Source organism: Setaria italica, chromosome IX (genome assembly GCF_000263155.2).
Source record: "Setaria italica strain Yugu1 chromosome IX, Setaria_italica_v2.0, whole genome shotgun sequence".
Classification (NCBI taxonomy): domain Eukaryota; kingdom Viridiplantae; phylum Streptophyta; class Magnoliopsida; order Poales; family Poaceae; genus Setaria; species Setaria italica.
Window position 1 is genome coordinate 35,876,504 of NC_028458.1, and position 16,918 is coordinate 35,893,421.

Sequence of the window (16,918 nt, forward strand, 5' to 3'; positions counted from 1 at the left end):
TGTTCAAATGATGCTGAGAGTAATATGTTGTTGTTATGAACATCTAGTATGTACACATGCATATTCCTTTGAATGTGCATCTATTTTTTGTGAAATTCGTTCGGTACTAATCGTGGATTTTATGGACAACACAATTGCCAATTATTTTTGTCTAACTGGCGCTAATCTGCAACGGTAGTTAGAGGTTAACAAATATTGCGGCCTAATTCGACATTGCTACAACTAGTACCCCTATACGTATCGGCGCTAACAAACACCAGTAGAATTAGCTACTCAATCGTACCGGCTCTTAGTGAAACCCAATTAGAATAATACCATATTCTAATAGGTGGAAAGTACACCGGCACATTTAGAAAAATATTTGTGTCGGTTTTGACACTGGCACGAATAACGTACCCTCATTTGTATCGGTCACGTGGTAGCAGGCCCATCATTGGCACGAATGATGGTTTCATGCCGGCACATATGAGGATAGTTGCAGAGGTGTATATAAATGCACTATCCATATTCACAATAATAGTCGTGTAGGGCACAACTAATGTCTAAATGATCTTGTGATGCTAAACCATCTTAAATGAAAAATGTATAAACTATAAAATTTTAAATCATGTTGACCACTACAACTTTAATATAAAGATGTTCTACATCCGAGATTTTTAGAAAAATTCAAAATTAGAGAACTTGTAATGATTTTTTTACTATTAAATGACCTTGAATGAAAAATTTATCAACTACAAGGTTTTAGGTCTCGCCGAACTCTACAATTTTGATATAAAATTTGTCTTTATACAAAATTATATGAAACATTTATCTTCGTGAGACCGTTTCTATGGCGGATCATACCATCATCCATCTGTAGAAATCATTTTTGGGAAAGTAGTTAACATTCCAGAGGAGTCTCACTCCATGATCCAATCCTGCAAATGTTTCTTTAGACGGCGGTCAGAAAGCTACAGTAACCATGTTCTTTTTGTAGGAGCGTGGGACCTTTTGGAACGTCCCTGAAAAATAATCGGGACGTGCCTACAAATTTTTGTAGTAGTACCCACCCAGTGAAAACTAGATCAAAATGAGGATGATGGAGGCAGGAAGGGAGCTAGTAGGAGGATGGAGGGGGCATGGCCCCTTCGTATGTCCATATGCAGTTTTGCGCATGTATGTATTTACTACGTTAAATTAGTTTATAGGCTACTATTTTTAGGTATTATATAAAAATGTTACTAATCAGCCTTTGTATGGATTATAGCCGCGGAGAAGCAATCTTCACTTGTTCTCATTCAACTTGGTCACTCAGCAATGAAAGAAAAACGTGAGGCCGGACATGAAATTAATATGGATGCACTGTAATGTACAACGGGTGGGCAGGAGGTCGACTTACGGGACATTGGTCGCTGGAATTGTTCACATATCCTGGCGATCCATCAGTTCCTTTAAGGTTCGTAGAGATGACAGATGAACGGTATTCAGTTTCAAATTAAAAGTTGCCATCTGCCAATTTGTTCATATAGTTTGCCTTATTCAGCTTATATTTCTATGCGTCCCTCATGCTTTTGGGTTCCGTATTTCGGTATTTGTACGTATACAACTGAACATGCACTCCGTACTAACGTTTTGGTCATCTGGCACACCAGCAGTATTCTGTACGAAACCCAATCAAGATAATCGAAGCACATGTTATCATCCTTCTTACTATTCTTCTGAGGCCAAGTTCTCACTATTTACTTTGCCAAGTTTCATATACCGAGCATCCTCTGAAAACCTGAAAACTGAGTGTTCCTTTCGTTCTCCTAGAATTTGTAATGTCTTCGATACTATTTGTTGATGTACCTCCAACCAACTAACCGGATTCCAATCTTCTTCAAATTTTCCCCCTACATGTTTGCACAAACAGGCCCATGGAAATTGATTCCTCTTGTGAATGGTCCTCTGCAAAAGAACTACTTTTGTTGGTTGGAGTTTTTCTTCGTACAACAAAATGTAGTACCCACAATAGGTCTGCTCTATCCACCTAAAATGTCCCAGCTGTTGCAACGTAAATTCTGCATTTAACCTATATATAACACAAAACAATGCCTGCAGCCTCTATATTTGCTACCAGCATCCTGTCTTATAATTATTTCGTACCTTTTCATTAAACTCTACATTTGATTCTTTCAATTCTTCCCGCAGAAATGCGTGGGGTTCAGACTATATATAGAGCTTGATTGGATTGGTTTGTTGTTAAAATTTTGGCATGTCAGAGTTTTGGCAAGTCAATTTTTTAGCCACCGTTGGGTTTGTTACCAAAAGTTGGCAACTTCTCCCACTTATCTTACCAAAATATTGGTAAGTTTTTTCTCAAATTTTGAATTGCCAAAATTTTGGCATGCCCAAGTTTTGGCAAGCAACCAAGCTCACGGTAGGCAGTCATCCGCTTATTCTACAACAAGTCGCTAGTCAAAAAGGCTCCATATTTTTCTCCGCGATACCTCTTTTAGGCCGAATTAAAGCTCAAGGCCCAACATGGGTCACGGACGGCCTAATAGGACGGCCCAAGAAGTACGCGCACATCACGTGAATGAATAAAACATATGGGGGAAGTCCACTGCTCCACTAGCTTTCCATTTGACAAGAGAAGACGCCACGCACGCACGCAAAGGCAGGCGAGGCGGAGAGGGGCAGCACCGTCCACCTCCACCATTTCTTCCTCTTCCTCTTCCTCCTCGCCTCCACCCCTTCCCTTGTTCCATCCCCTCCCACCGGGCCACCGCTCGCCCTCCCTCCCGCGCCAATCGATCGGCCCATCCATCGATCGAGCACGGGGCACAGGCTCCCAATCCGGAGCGGTTCCTCCCGTTCGATACTTCGATTCGATCGGGTTGGTTGATTGCCTGGTTTCGGTGGGCGCCATGGCGGCGACGGAGGCCTCCGCAGATAAGAACGCCGTCTTCCGCAAGCTCCGCGCCAAATCGGACAACAAGGTAGGGTATTATTCTTTTGGCAGTGATTGATTCGATTGTGGATTCGAGATTGATCGCGCTTTCTCTGGAGTGCCGTCTCTGTGTCTGTGTGTGTGTGTGATTTTTTTTTCCCTCTCTGGGCAATTCCCGGTTCTGACGGTTGTGCGCATGCAGATGTGCTTCGATTGCTACGCCAAGAACCCAACCTGGGCGTCCGTCACCTACGGCGTCTTCCTCTGCATCGACTGCTCGGCGGTGCACCGCAGCCTCGGCGTCCACGTTTCCTTCGTCAGGTCACCTCCCCTCCCCTCATCTGCTTCTCTTCTCTTCTCACACCTGTCCACGTACGGGAGCGCGTGGCCATGCCTCGGTGCATAATAGTAATACTAATCTGCTGCAGCGGGTGACTGTTCGATCACGTGTCCATACGTACAACTGCACATTTTTTATATAATACTGTAGATAAGGTTACATGAATGCAAAATCTGAATTTCTTGTGTTCTGGTTTGCCTGCCACGCATGTTCAGATTTCATGTAATCTGTAGTCCCATACTCTGTTGTGGTATGGTGCCCCATATGCAGATTAATACACAGTTTGTGTGCGAGGCATGAGGCAAAAGTCCATTTTTTTTTGTGTTCCTTGTTTATAGAGTAATTTTTTGCACTGTCATTAGAACTGTTTGACGCACATTTTGTAAACTTCCTGTATTATGAATTCATGATCCTGAGTAATGTTACTATCACGGACTTAATGTTATTGGCATTTGACTTTGAGTAGATACAATTAATATGACCTCTAGTCCAAGTTGACTTAAGCTTCTCTGAATGCACGTGACTTTGCTTTTTTTCCTTCTGGTCCTGACCACCTAACATCGTATCCTTTGGAAGTGTTTAACAATTTTTCTGCAACATTGCTGCTTTATCCAATTTCATATCGAACAACTGAATCAATACTGAAAAAACTTCTGTAATTGCAGGTCAACAAATTTGGATTCGTGGACTCCAGAACAGTTGAAAATGATGGTTTACGGAGGAAACCACCGAGCACAAGCTTTTTTTAAGCAGCATGGTTGGACAGATGGTGGAAAAATTGAAGCAAAGTATACATCAAGAGCTGCTGACTTGTACCGGCAGTTGCTTGCTAAAGAGGTTGCTAAAAGCTCCACAGAAGATGGCAATAATAGTTGGCCATCTTCCCCAGTTTCAGCTCCCCAGGGCCCAAATCAAACTGCTGCATTTCCCGATCTCAAGCCGACAGAGGCATCAAAAGAAAATGCAAGTGAAAAGACTGAGCCTGTTCGTTCACCTAGAGCTCCAACTCATTCTTTCAAGAAGCCAATTGGTGCGAAGAAACCTGGAAATAAGACTGGTGGACTTGGGGCGCGGAAGCTTACGTCAAAGGTATGCTTTATGCAGTGTATGATGGAGTGTTTACTTCATTATCTTGAGAGCTCATTGCAGCATTTTGGTCCTTATTCTCCATATGACACCAAGTAACAATATCTGCTTTCTTATGTTGTGTCGAAGGAGTGAGAAAAAGGAAGAGTAGCTATATAACTCATTTCATTGTTTTTTTTTCGTGTTTGTTTAAGTAATGTGGGGTTTCCTTTCCAACAATTTCTGTTTTTGCTGTAGCCAAATGAAAGTCTCTATGAGCAGAAGCCTGAGGAACCAGCTCCTGTCCTGCCATCGGTTACTGAGAGTACTACAACTAGGAGCAAATCCTATACTTCACGATTTGAATATGTAGAAAATGCACCTGCTTCTAGGACTGGGAGCAGTTCAGGAGATAACCAGATGAGTGGACATGTTGCACCCCCAAAGTCTTCGAACTTCTTTGCTGAATTTGGGATGGACAGTGGATATAACAAAAAATCTTCCAGTTCATCCAAAGTGCAGGTAACTGTTGGTTTATTCATACAAACAGGATGAATCATGAGTATGTGAATTCTGTTATGTTTTGGTGGCCCCCATTTGTCTTAGTTTTGAGTAATTATATCTGTACTTAGTTCCACTATTTCACTTGATTTGAGATCCTCGGGGAAGTATCTGGAGATTGATACGCACTACTACTTCTAGTTCTTTTTGGAGTGTTCATTCCCACTGTTAGGTCATCAAATTCTGGCGAGGTGCTATGGAATAGTTAGTTTGTTACTAAGAACACTGACATGTCCACGTTGAATTCTTATCTGTGAGTAACACGATAGTGTGAAAGGTTTAAATTCATGTAGGGGTGGTAAAATAGTTGTGCATATAAATTGTGTGTACGCATTTGAAGCTGAATTCTCTCTGATTGGACTGTTCTCCATGCTGTATAAAATACTTTGACCTTCCTGCTTAGTTAACTGTCAGCTAGAGGATCGAGGACCATATCTCATTGATGCTGCTCTAGCTCAAGAACTCTAAATTGTTTTTTTAATGAACAGAATCTCGAAGTTGTTTGAATGCGTTTAAACATGTAGCTAAGCCTTTCAGCTCTTTCTAGTTATGCCTTTAAAACATTCAACTCAAGTTCTTACTGATATCATGCTTATTTCCTTAGTTCATATATGCATAAAAAATCATGTGTCAACATTCTTGAAAGGAAGAACCTTGTTACATACGTTATACCTTATTTAGATTTTCTTCTGTTCCAAATTCCAAGTACTCTTTTCATCCCTTTGAGGTGACTTCCAAGTAGTTTGAAATAATTGGTTCCAATGTTCTCCAGGTTGAGGAAAGTAGTGAAGCAAGAGAGAAATTCTCGAATGCGAAATCAATTTCATCCTCTCAGTTTTTCGGTGACCAGGCCAGCTTTGAAAAGGAGGCTCAAGTTTCTCTCCAAAAGTTTTCTGTAAGTATTGTTGCATTGCTATTTTGAAATCACCATACTGATTGGTACTGTTGGTACAACATTGAATCTTACACTTAACCGACTTGATCTCTTTGCAGGGTTCCTCGTCCATATCAAGTGCTGACCTATTTGGCCACCCGGCGAACAATTCCAGTGTGGATCTTAGTGCTTCAGATCTGATTAATAGAATCTCATTCCAGGTAAAACCACTCTGGCTGCATATGATAGCGTTTGGTTCCTTAGCGGACCTGTGTTAACACCTTTTGTGTTGTCTCGGCAGGCCACTCAGGACCTGTCATCTCTGAAGAACATGGCGGGGGAGACGGGGAAGAAGTTGACATCTATGGCGTCCAACATCATCACTGATCTTCAGGACCGGATCCTCTGAGCTTGACTTATAGTGGAGTCTCCTTTACGTTGCTTCAGTGGCTGGCTTCACCCGTCAACTGGGTCACAAACCTGCCGGCCCGGCACCATCTGTCTAGGAGTTCGTAGGCGTCTGAAAACCTCAAGTGGGACTTAGGGAAAATCGAAAGAAAGGAACCTTGTGCGAATGCTGTAGTCATGTATGCACCTGGAGCTGTAACAGAAACGTTCTTTTGCCGTTGGTTCTGTTTCTGTTCCAGAAGGAACTCAACATATATTTTATACTTTGCTTTGTAATGACCAATTGCATGAGTAGTTCCAAGTTACGGGAGCTTTTTGCAATTTTATCCTCGACCTAGATTACGTTCTGTTCGGTGGCAACTGGCAAGCTTAGCTCGACTGAGGTTCTGTTGTGGCAAACAGGGGCAACTTGGGGCTCTCGTCGACCGCATTACGGCAGCGGCATTTGCAAATCGAACACAAAGGAAAGGCAATTCTTGATCCTGCGTATATGAATGGGCCTCCAGAGAAAACGATGAAGCGTTAACCGGAAAAACACGAGTTCCAATAGACGTGCAAACCAATATCCAATATTCTCGCGCGCCTAATTCGACGGTCAGCGGAGGTAAATTTGTGCGCCTCGCTGCGCTCCCAATCCCTTAAAATCATCCGATCTCCATCAAAACTTCTTCCAAATTTCAACTCATTTTGTCTTTTCTAAACATCTCCAAGAGTGTCCAAAATACTTTCCCAAAACTCAATTTCAGGAGGAAACAGAAAAGAACACGGCTCCAACAGTTGCCTAAGCCCGTGCCCAACTTCTTGGCGCGCCCAACCCCAACCGATTTGTGCTCGATCATTCGAAGTCCCCTGTTGCCGTACGGCACCACCTCAACGGCGGTGAAAACAGCAAGCATCTTCCAAGGCGGGAAGTCATCCATGTCGCCTGGCTTCCCAGTTGTATCACAGAACAACCTGGCGATGCAAAATCTGGCGGAGCCCAGGTGAACGAGGTAGGATCCAACTTGGAGCCACTCCTTGGGCGGCCGGAGGTCTTCCCAGACGTTGCGAGGGGTAGGGGCAGACTGCCGCCTGACAGCTGCGGCGAGGTCGAAGGCGCAGAAAAGGTAGCTGCCCTTCTTGCTGGAGAGGCCAAACCAGAGCTTCAACTCAGGAACGTACTCAGCAAGGCCGCAGAACGGCAGCGTCCAGTCTCCCTGCTTGGCCCAGGCGCCGCGTCCCGTGTCGAACGAGTAGGTGCCCTCGTCCTCCTCCGTGGACACCCACAACTCCGAGCCACCAACCACCGTGTAGGCCTGGATGTGGGCGGGGTGGTAGGGCGGTGTCGGGAGAGAGCGGCAGTGCCAGCCAACGCCGCCATGCTCACATACATACGAGAGCCTCGAAGCAATGCTGCTTCTCACCAAAACAGGGCACGATATGGAAATTGTCGAGGACATAAAGCCTGTCCCCAACGGCGACGGACATGGGCCTATCCTTGGGTTTGCTGAAGCTGGGCACGGTGCACATGGCGTGGAGGCCGGCGTCGTAGATGCTGGCGCGGCCCGTCTGGTCCGTGGCGAGCACCTTGTCGCGATCGATGAGTATGAAGTGCATGTTGCCGCTGCGCTGCTCCGACGAGGGGGCGTAGAAGGTTATGGTGGGGCGAGGCAGCCGGGCGTCCACCATGGCCGCAGACAAGGCCTGCAGGGATCTCGGATTAAAGAAGCCCGAAATGTTGATGCGGTGCAGGTCCAAAGTGCAAGGCTTATGGCCGTCCAACACCAGATACACAAACCGCCGCAGGAAGCTCGCCGCCATTGCAGATTACTGTTGCTGCCCTTCTTCTCCACTTGGAGGGTAGGCTCCTCTTATCAATTCTCTACTAGAAGCAACAAAAACATGCGACGAAATTCTACTCAGAGCGACACAAAAAAAAATTGCATCGGAATTCAAACAAAAGATCTTGATGTCTGTCAAGAAAGCATCATAAAATCAAATAAAAAATTCTGAGAATACCTGGACTCCGCCTGATGTGAGATGCGCTTACGAAGGTGAACAAATGCAGCGATTCGACACCGATGCACGCACAAAGATCAGGGTTTGGATACGATTTTGATGGAAGGAGAAGTGTGTTTGGAGATGCGGCGGCGGCTCGGCTGCGAGGATGTGCTATTACTTTTGGGAAAGAGTGACGGCTGGGGTGCTGCAGGAAGGATGTAGGTTTTCCGGGCGCTCCTATCTGTATTCCGGAGGATGGGTAAGCTAATCGTCGCACAGCCCATCACGGCTCAATACTCTGCGTCAAGGATGGCCTGCTACTTTTTTTTTTTTACGTGGGAAACTAGCGCGAGAATCACCGGAGGCAGTAGCTTGCCAGCTTGCTGCTTTTTGTTTTTTTAATTTGTATGTACTACGAAGTACGAACGGACAACTATAACAACATCCTGCTCATTTTATCCCATTTGCTTTAATCTATGTGATTATAAGTTACTATTTTATACTTTCATCCTTTCAACATTTTGAATAATCAGATTCAACGATTCTCGAAACACCGTTCAACTCTTAGAAAAACTACCTCAACATTTATGAAAAATGTTGGAAAATATCATATTCAACATTTCTTAGATCTAATTCAACATTTTCGTTAAAAAAATGTTTCAACATTTTTATGTAAATGTTGTGGTAATATAGAAAAAATGTTGAAACAGTATAAAAAGTTAAATGTTAAGGTAATATAGAAAAAAAATTTAAACAACATAAAAATGTTGAAACAGTTAGTCTAAATGTTGAAATGGTTCAGGCAAATATTAAAATATTTATTTTTCATTAAAAAATATGCAAATTGGATCTCATCTTATTCATTAATTCTAAATAATCTCATGGTTCAAACGGATTCGAAAAATGATAAGTAGTTTAGGGGCTGTTGGGATACAACCTACTAAATTTTAGGAGGGTTACATCGGATGTTTGGACACTAATTAGAAGGACTAAACATGAGCTATGAGCTAATTATAAAAGTAACTGCAGAACCTCTATACTAATTCGCGAGACAAATCTATTAAGCCTAATTAATCCATCATTAGAAAATGGTTACTGTAGCACCACATTGTCAAATCATGGACTAATTAGGCTTAATAGATTCGTCTCGCGAATTAGACTCCATCTGTGCAATTAGTTTTGTAATTAGACTATATTTAATACTCCTAATTAGTATCGACCATCCGATATGACAGGTACTAAAGTTTAGGGGTGTATCCACACATCCCCTTAGGAGATAAATAATTTTGAATCTTGAAGTAACGTTGCTCACCTGCCACCCATCTGGCAACCAACAGTTGCTCGCCACGTGTGTGCAGATGCCGTGCCTGTTGCATGGGTGCATGCTTGGCGGCGCTCCTCTGCGTGAATCCAATCTGTCCACACTTGCAACACGAATCTCATACACTGGTAAATTTATCTTCCAGAAGATGGATAGGATTTTTGGGTTTTCCTCCTCAGCTTTGGGCTGAATTGAGCCGCTAGGGTCACACTTTTCGTTTCCACTCTTTAATTAGCGTAAACAAAAAAGGCTCGCCTGTAATCGTGGGCTTGAGTTTCTGTTCGGCCCACCAACCCAGCATTATATCATTGTACTCCCTTTGTTCTGCAAAGAGGTTCTGCAAAAGGGTCCCTTTAGTTCTATTCTAAGTCAAATAATTTTATATTTAACTAAATTTATATAAAAATATATCAATACTTTTGATATCTACCAAGTTTCGTTAGATTCGTTATGAAATATATTTTTATAGCATACCTAATTATTGCAAACTTGGTTAAATTTAAAATAGCTTGACTTAGGACAAACATTAAGGGACACTCTTTGTGGGACATAGAGAGTAGATATTTATTAAAAAATTTAATTTGATGGAAGCTAAAACGACTTATAATTTAGAACGGAAGGAGTAACTATTAACACAGTGGACCGATAATAGTTAATAGTTAGTAGATCTATTTGCAGCCATTGTTTGCATCCCCATCTACCAATTTGAACCATTAAGTGCTAACTTATTAGTTCTAATGGATCTAAACATGGCATTCCTAGCTCGACTGAGGATCAGCTTTGTGGTAAGCAGTTGTAGACCTTGGGCTCTCATCATGATCCTTCGATTATGCATCGGTGATGGGTCTCCGGTAAAAAGATGTCATATAGGAAAGTCGCGACGCTAAATTACATCTCCACTAGTTAAAGGCTAACATGCTTTCTATACTGAGAGCGCGACACAGACCTCCCCTAGTGTCTAAAGCAAGTGCCCAAAACACGATTCCTGTTTCGAATGCTTGTGGTCACGAGTGATGGCCTATTGGTTCTATGTATTCTAGATTATTAACTGCTCCGGCTGCGCGCGGTTCTGACTGCCTATCCGTGCTGTACATGAGAGCTTAGGGAGGTGCAGTGCAGGAGCGGCAAGCCCCCGAACCCCGTTAGTTGCCGTCGTCGTCACTCTTCTTCCATTCTCCTGCAGCCGCCCATGCTCTCCGCCTACACAGATCGAAGTACCTTGCCACGGCGCGGAGCTTTGTCCTCCGCTTTGATGCCTTCGATTCCCCGCCACCGCCACCGCCTGTATCCGCGCACGAGGGCCTCTTCCGCTTCTCACTCTTGCACCCTCCGTTGCCTTCTTCGCGGCAGCCTGCACACCACAGAAGCACAATAGAAATAAATAGGAACGCCATGCAATGCAAACACAGTTCATGGCAGATTGACTATAAAATTCAGAACGGGGGTACACAGGTGCGGGCACGCATCTGTAAGTTCATGGTAAATTGATAGCAGAAATTCTGTTTCACAAATGGTGCTTTCTACTTTTGTGTGCTTAAGAATATCCACGGCTCGAGGTTTCAGGAGAAACAAAAAGAACCAAGGTACACATGTAGCAGTAAGTGGCTGAATTACAGAAGGCGCCTACTCTATGTGAATGGACTCGGCTAACTCACTAGAGCTGATTGCACTTGCCCCTAGTAGCGCCATCTGCTGTCTCGAATTCAAGGTTAGACTTGGACTTGGAATCTACTGTTTCGTTCTCTGAGGTGCACATCCCCACAGGTGGTGCTCCAGAATAAGCCCCGGTTTCATTTTCTATAAAAACAAAAAATAAGACCAGTAAGTCTACCAATAACACAGTTTTTTTTTCTAGAAAGTAACAATCAGCCTTAGTACTGTGGACACTGTATTAGCATAAGTATCAAATCATTTCTATTGACTGACAAATGTGACCATACTTACCCTGAGAGGAGAAATTCCTGCAACTGCAGTTGTTGCCATATTTATGGGACAGTTGGAGTGAGCTGCAAATGTTCTCACTCTTTGGTGGTGAACCTCCCTGTGTGACTGCGGGATCAACTTCTGAAGATCCCTGTGTGCTCGGGTTCAGTTCCTTCGTGTCCAGTGATCCCCTTGGGTTGACATTCTCCCACGACTTGTCATCATATTTATGTGACAGTTGGAGTAAGCTGCAGATGTTCTCACCCTTTGGCGATGAACCTCCCTTTGCGACTGCGGGATCAAATTCTGAAGATCCATGTGTGCTTGGGTTCATTTCCTTCGTTTCCAGTGATCCCCTTGGGCTGACATCTTCCTTCTCCCATGACTTGTCATCATACTTATGTGACAGTTGGAGTAAGCTGCAGATGTTCTCACCCTTTGGCGGTGAACCTCCCGGTGTTACTACGGGATCAACTTCTGAATATCCATGTGTGCTTGGGTTCATTTCCTTCGTGTCCAGCGACCCACTTGGGCTGACATCTTCCTTCTCCCATGGCTTGTCGTCATATTTATGTGACACTTGGAGTAAGCTGCAGATCTTTGGCGGTGAACCTCCCTCTGTGACTGTGGGATCAATTTCTGAAGATCCATGAGTGCTTGGGTTTATTTCATCTGTGTCCAGTGAGCCCCTTAGGCTAACATCTTCCTTCTCCCATGGCTCCAAAAACCCATCAGCATGGCCATTCTTATCGCTTGACCCAGTAAGGCAGCTCAGTTCTTGTGTTCCTCCTGACATTCCACCCAAGCAGCAACCTTCTGCCAGTTTGTCTGTCGAATCTGACAAGGTATTGCCATTTCCATTCTGTTGTATGTCCTGAGAGAATTCCGGCAAACTAGACCCGTTACCATTCTCCTCTGCTGGTCCAAACAAGCAGTAACCTGAATTATCTCGCCCATGAGAAAATGTTGACTCATCTTTGTTGTTGACGAGAGCAAATTCACTGGTACCTTGTTCTGCCAAGCTTACTGAACCATCCTGTGGAAACTTGTCTTCTTTCTCAAGCAAGGTAGAGAACCAAGGGGATGAACCTTGCTTCACATAGAAAAGAAGATATGCTGCACTGTCCAAAACGCTAGCCTCAAAACATCTGCATACCTGCACAGCTGAAAGGTCAGAACCATGCAACTAAATGATATGCAACTCTCCTGCGTGTTTAAGAAAAAAGAACTGTGCAACTAAACAACAGCTCAGAGAAGAAAACAATCAGCTACTAAAGAAGATAGATTCTCTTGCCTTATCATCATTGAATTCGTACCAATCATCTACAGATGACCGGATATAACAAACATAGTGACCCCTGCCATATATGCCATGGTGTACTACAACTCCATATAGATCATATTTTTGTGGTGTCTGCAACAAAACAGCAATACATGAGCCAAATGGTTGGGACTAAAATCAAACTACAAGAATCTGGAACTCACATCATCCGAGGAGCTCATGAAGGAGTTTATATCCAGCTCTAACGGGTACTTGACCTTGTCCCAAATCTTACCCCTAGAATTAGTGAACCTCTTCAGATGGATTACAAGAACTTCAGGTGCCTGCTCTACCTTAAAGTGCTTTTCCATGTTCACACGAGAATTGCATCCATCACACATGAAGTCTTCAATCAACTCAACTTTTGTAAAAGAATGCAATGCATCCATCAGACTCTCCACCATGGTAACCTCCAAGCTAAGATCAATAAAAGGCTCAGATTTATCCGAGCAACGTTTGCACTCTGGGCATCGCAGCTGAGTAAAAAAGCAAAAAAGGGAAATAAGTAACAGTAAGGCATTAGAGATCATCGGGATTCAAGTGGCAAAGTTAAGTTTACAAGTCTTTGCCTGGCTTTTTAGGCGGCCTCCAAATATTTGTTTTGCAATGCCCCCTTCTTCAGTTGAAGAGGGTTCCTCTGACGACCTGGGAGCGACATATGCCTCATCCAATTTTTCAAGCAAGTCGAAAAAGAACTCCTGCGCATCTTGCTGTACTCCACTCTCAAAATTTGATGAAATTGCTACAGATAACATGTGAAGAATTAGGTTCAGTGCAAACTATCATTATCCTGTTAAAGTATTATTGAGTCATGCATTTCAAGTAGTTCTAGATGCCTCAAATTTCTAATAACAAGAGTACCAGTTCAGCTGCACATAATACCACAGCTACTTCAAAATAGAAGTTTGGTGGAACAAACATACATTTCAGGTGATTTACAAATCTCTCAGGGTAGAATGCACTTCCAGAAAGTCTGATAGATTCATCAGCATGCAGTTTCAGGGAGCAGAAACAGCAGAATCCGATAGAAGCACCTATGGAATCCCAATTAAAATCACAAAAGCAGGTAAGAATGGAGAGAAGATGATGCGGAACAATGTCATACTGATTGAACTAGATTCCTTACGAGGACACGGATCTGGGTGATCAGCTTTCCGAAGCTTCAACACAAGAGGAACGGTGTGAACCATACATTGGAGGATGCAATTAAGAAAACATGTCCACAAACGAGGATTGAATAGCCCAGCACCCTGTGCAAGCAACACAAATCGGTATAGAAACTTGAACTTGATTTCAAGAGGTATAGCTGCATTACGCATCAAACAGCAGCATAAATCTAGCTTACCACATTGTATCTTTTCTTCCCACAATCTGGCTCTGGAGAGGACCAATGACTCAGATGTCCAGTATTAGCAGAAGTCTACGATGAAAAACAAAAGCAGAAGATGTCAAAAATCTGATATTTAAAAGGGAAAGAAAAAACTAGGACATCAAAGGATCACAAATATAAACAGTGAAATTTGCAATGCCTATCAAACTGATTCAGTCATGACTTCAAGAGCACCCAAAAAAAAAAGACAAGCATGAAAGTGCAACAAGTCTAGGTTACTGCATGGTATCTTTTCTTTACATGGTCTGGTTCAGGAGAGGACCAATGACTCCAACTCTCAGTATCATGACAAGCCTATGGCAGAAAAGAGAAGTAAATATATGGAAATCAAACAATCCAAGCTAGGATATCAAAGTATCAATATAAACAATGAAATTGCACTGTATAATCTGAAGTCAGAAGGCTGCAAATAGACATGAAGGTTTAAATCGCAAACTAAAACTACACTGTACTCTAAGATGCTAAAACAATGACTTCTTATGTATACAAATAGTTATATATACAAAGGGAACATAGAGGATTACCATGGGATTGCATGGACTTTCCAAACCTGAGAAAAATGGGTAATCACGAAGCCAATAGTCTCTTCTAGCATCACAAATATATCGATATCCACGATATCTCCGCTCTCTTCCATGGATAAATCGATAATAAAAGGGGTCATCACAACAATCACCATCACTGTGATCACTATCGTCATTAGGGTTCCTCGTAGGAGAATCGTCAGAAAGATCATCAGTGTCCTGTAGAACAAATGGAAAAGAATATAGCACTTTAATGGTATTGGCTTGTGCATGCGTCCATGCAGATGCAGTGTCCTTGCCCCAGAGATTGAAGAACAAGTATGCACTGTGGAGCTCAATCTGATCATTGAAAGAAATAGATCCATGTCCATAATGCAAAGGCGCGAATGTAACAAAAAAAAATTAACACCAGCCGTGGAATCGGCATGCACTGGGACCATTTCTATCTATTAATACAATGACACGCAGTTCTCCTGTGTGTTTGAGAGAGGATGATTCTTCCATACGTAACCAGGGATGACAATGCTGAGATAAATCCCTCTTTGTACCGTAACCATGGTCATCGTGAGTGAAAGTTATGAGTGCAAGCAACAAAAGCATAATGTTGCTTAATAAAAGTAATCATGCAGCTTAGTTCAAGGAATGAGTACATGATAGAATACAACAGGCCTGACAATGAAAAAAGTCCCAGTTGGCAAGGAAATTAAGCAGAACATGAATTCTAAGCAAAGAATTAAAATTCAAAATAGCATCATAAGACAAAGCAGTAGATTTTTTAACAAAGACCATAAATAGCAGCAGAAACAAGTGCAGGGTTGTGGGCCAAAGTATTGCTATCATGAAAGAGTTTAGGCAGCACAAGTACTATACTGAAAGGTATCAAGGTGCGAGTATTTGGCTAATGCACAATTATGAATTTATGATAGCAACTCATGGAAGTCATTGAGAATTGTCATTGCCAGCTCCTAATGAAAACCAGAATCTGGTACAACAACAACATAGCCTTTCAGTTCCAAGCAAGTTCGGGTAGGCTGGAGTTGAAACCCAACAAGAGCTACAAATTAGGGTTCGGGCAAATAAATAGCTGTTTTTCAAGCACTCCTATCCAGGGCTAAATCTTTGGGTATATTCCATCCCTTCAAATCTCCATTTATTGCCTCTTCCCATGTCAATTTTGGTCTTCCTCAGTAGCTGCCAGTGGGCAGTTGTCTATTAAAACCATACTGGAACTCATAGGAGAAACATCCTGATTTTCTTTGTTTACAGCACCACCCAACTAAGGACCAAAATATAGGGGTTAAAGAACACAGCATGCTTGAGAAGGTAAAAGCGATTCTTTACAAGGAACTAGTGTTATATTTTGAGGAATAAGCTGCACAGAAATGACTATCACCATAGGTATTTGCTGTTGGCTTGAAGGACATGGTTGTGTTGGTACTTGTTTGTCACTTTCTCTGCTGCTGTTGTCAGAAACAACCTAGGTAATGAAGCAAAGAAAAGAAAAGAAAAGGAAGTTAAATGGATAATAAGTTCACAGATGACATCAGTGACCTAAGAATGAGGGACCAAATAATCAGGCAAATGCTGCATGTAAGTAAATATTACAGAAATAAGCATGATAATAAAAATTCCCAATTTGATGGCATACTACAATGGAACTTTCTCTTATAAATGCTTCATAATCCATATCACAGTTCACAAACAATTTTTAAAGATGAAACAGGAACTTTGGTAGTAAATGAAATCATTTACAGTTCAGAGATGCAATAATCGTTCATGCTAAGGTTCATCACAACATGAAACAGTTCTGTCACAAACAAGCATAACAAGAAATGGAAGGGAAGTTTAATCATGTTAGGCAACAACTCGCTGAACCTATAGAAGTATAGATCCTAAAGAAACTAAACTGTTACTGCAAACAATATACAACTAGATATGACCAATCTACACAACAAAATGGCAAATCTGATAAATTCATTCACAAGTTAACCATTAGCCACCCATATGCATAGATTTAGAAACAGACGAGTGCAGTTACCATGTCGCAGGGCTTCTGATCATCAGCAAGAGAAGGGAGCTGAACCTCAATGCTTTCAATAACCTGCAAGTACCAGACCAGTCATCAATTAATCAAATTTAGCAATGATCAACAGAATTAGTAACATGATGAGGGTTTAATTGATCAATCACATCCAACACTGTTGGTACTAGAGTTATACCTTGAGGATTTCATTTGGCAAAAGCTCTTCTCCACCGTCCATCACAGATTGAACCTAGAAAGAACACAACCTCGGGAAGGT

General features: G+C 42.5%; 2 protein-coding genes, 1 long non-coding RNA gene and 1 pseudogene across 3 annotated transcripts; 1 reads left to right on the top strand and 3 right to left on the bottom strand.

Moving 5' to 3' along the window:
* Nucleotides 1-2,600: 2,600 nt before the first annotated feature.
* LOC101774311 (probable ADP-ribosylation factor GTPase-activating protein AGD8) lies at nt 2,601-6,485 on the top strand. Its single transcript, XM_004983502.4, has 7 exons — nt 2,601-2,960; nt 3,114-3,232; nt 3,917-4,340; nt 4,575-4,838; nt 5,650-5,772; nt 5,871-5,972; nt 6,053-6,485. Exons 1-7 carry the CDS (start codon nt 2,889-2,891, stop codon nt 6,158-6,160), a joined length of 1,212 nt encoding a protein of 403 aa, XP_004983559.1. The 5' UTR covers nt 2,601-2,888; the 3' UTR covers nt 6,161-6,485.
* A 328-nt stretch (nt 6,486-6,813) lies between these two features.
* On the bottom strand, nt 6,814-8,362 carry LOC101756640 (annotated as a pseudogene).
* A 2,653-nt stretch (nt 8,363-11,015) lies between these two features.
* Nucleotides 11,016-14,254, bottom strand: LOC101757056 (ubiquitin carboxyl-terminal hydrolase 20). The gene is made up of 9 exons (XM_022829740.1): nt 14,243-14,254; nt 14,050-14,124; nt 13,897-13,954; nt 13,628-13,738; nt 13,274-13,446; nt 12,869-13,180; nt 12,678-12,797; nt 11,405-12,539; nt 11,016-11,257 (listed from the first exon to the last, which is right to left on the bottom strand). Exons 1-9 carry the CDS (start codon nt 14,252-14,254, stop codon nt 11,115-11,117), a joined length of 2,139 nt encoding a protein of 712 aa, XP_022685475.1. The 3' UTR covers nt 11,016-11,114.
* Nucleotides 14,255-14,683: 429 nt separating this feature from the next.
* LOC111255728 lies at nt 14,684-16,718 on the bottom strand. The gene is made up of 3 exons (XR_002675604.1): nt 16,657-16,718; nt 16,012-16,095; nt 14,684-14,837 (listed from the first exon to the last, which is right to left on the bottom strand). It is a non-coding gene; the product is annotated as an uncharacterized LOC111255728 (long non-coding RNA).
* Nucleotides 16,719-16,918: the final 200 nt, after the last annotated feature.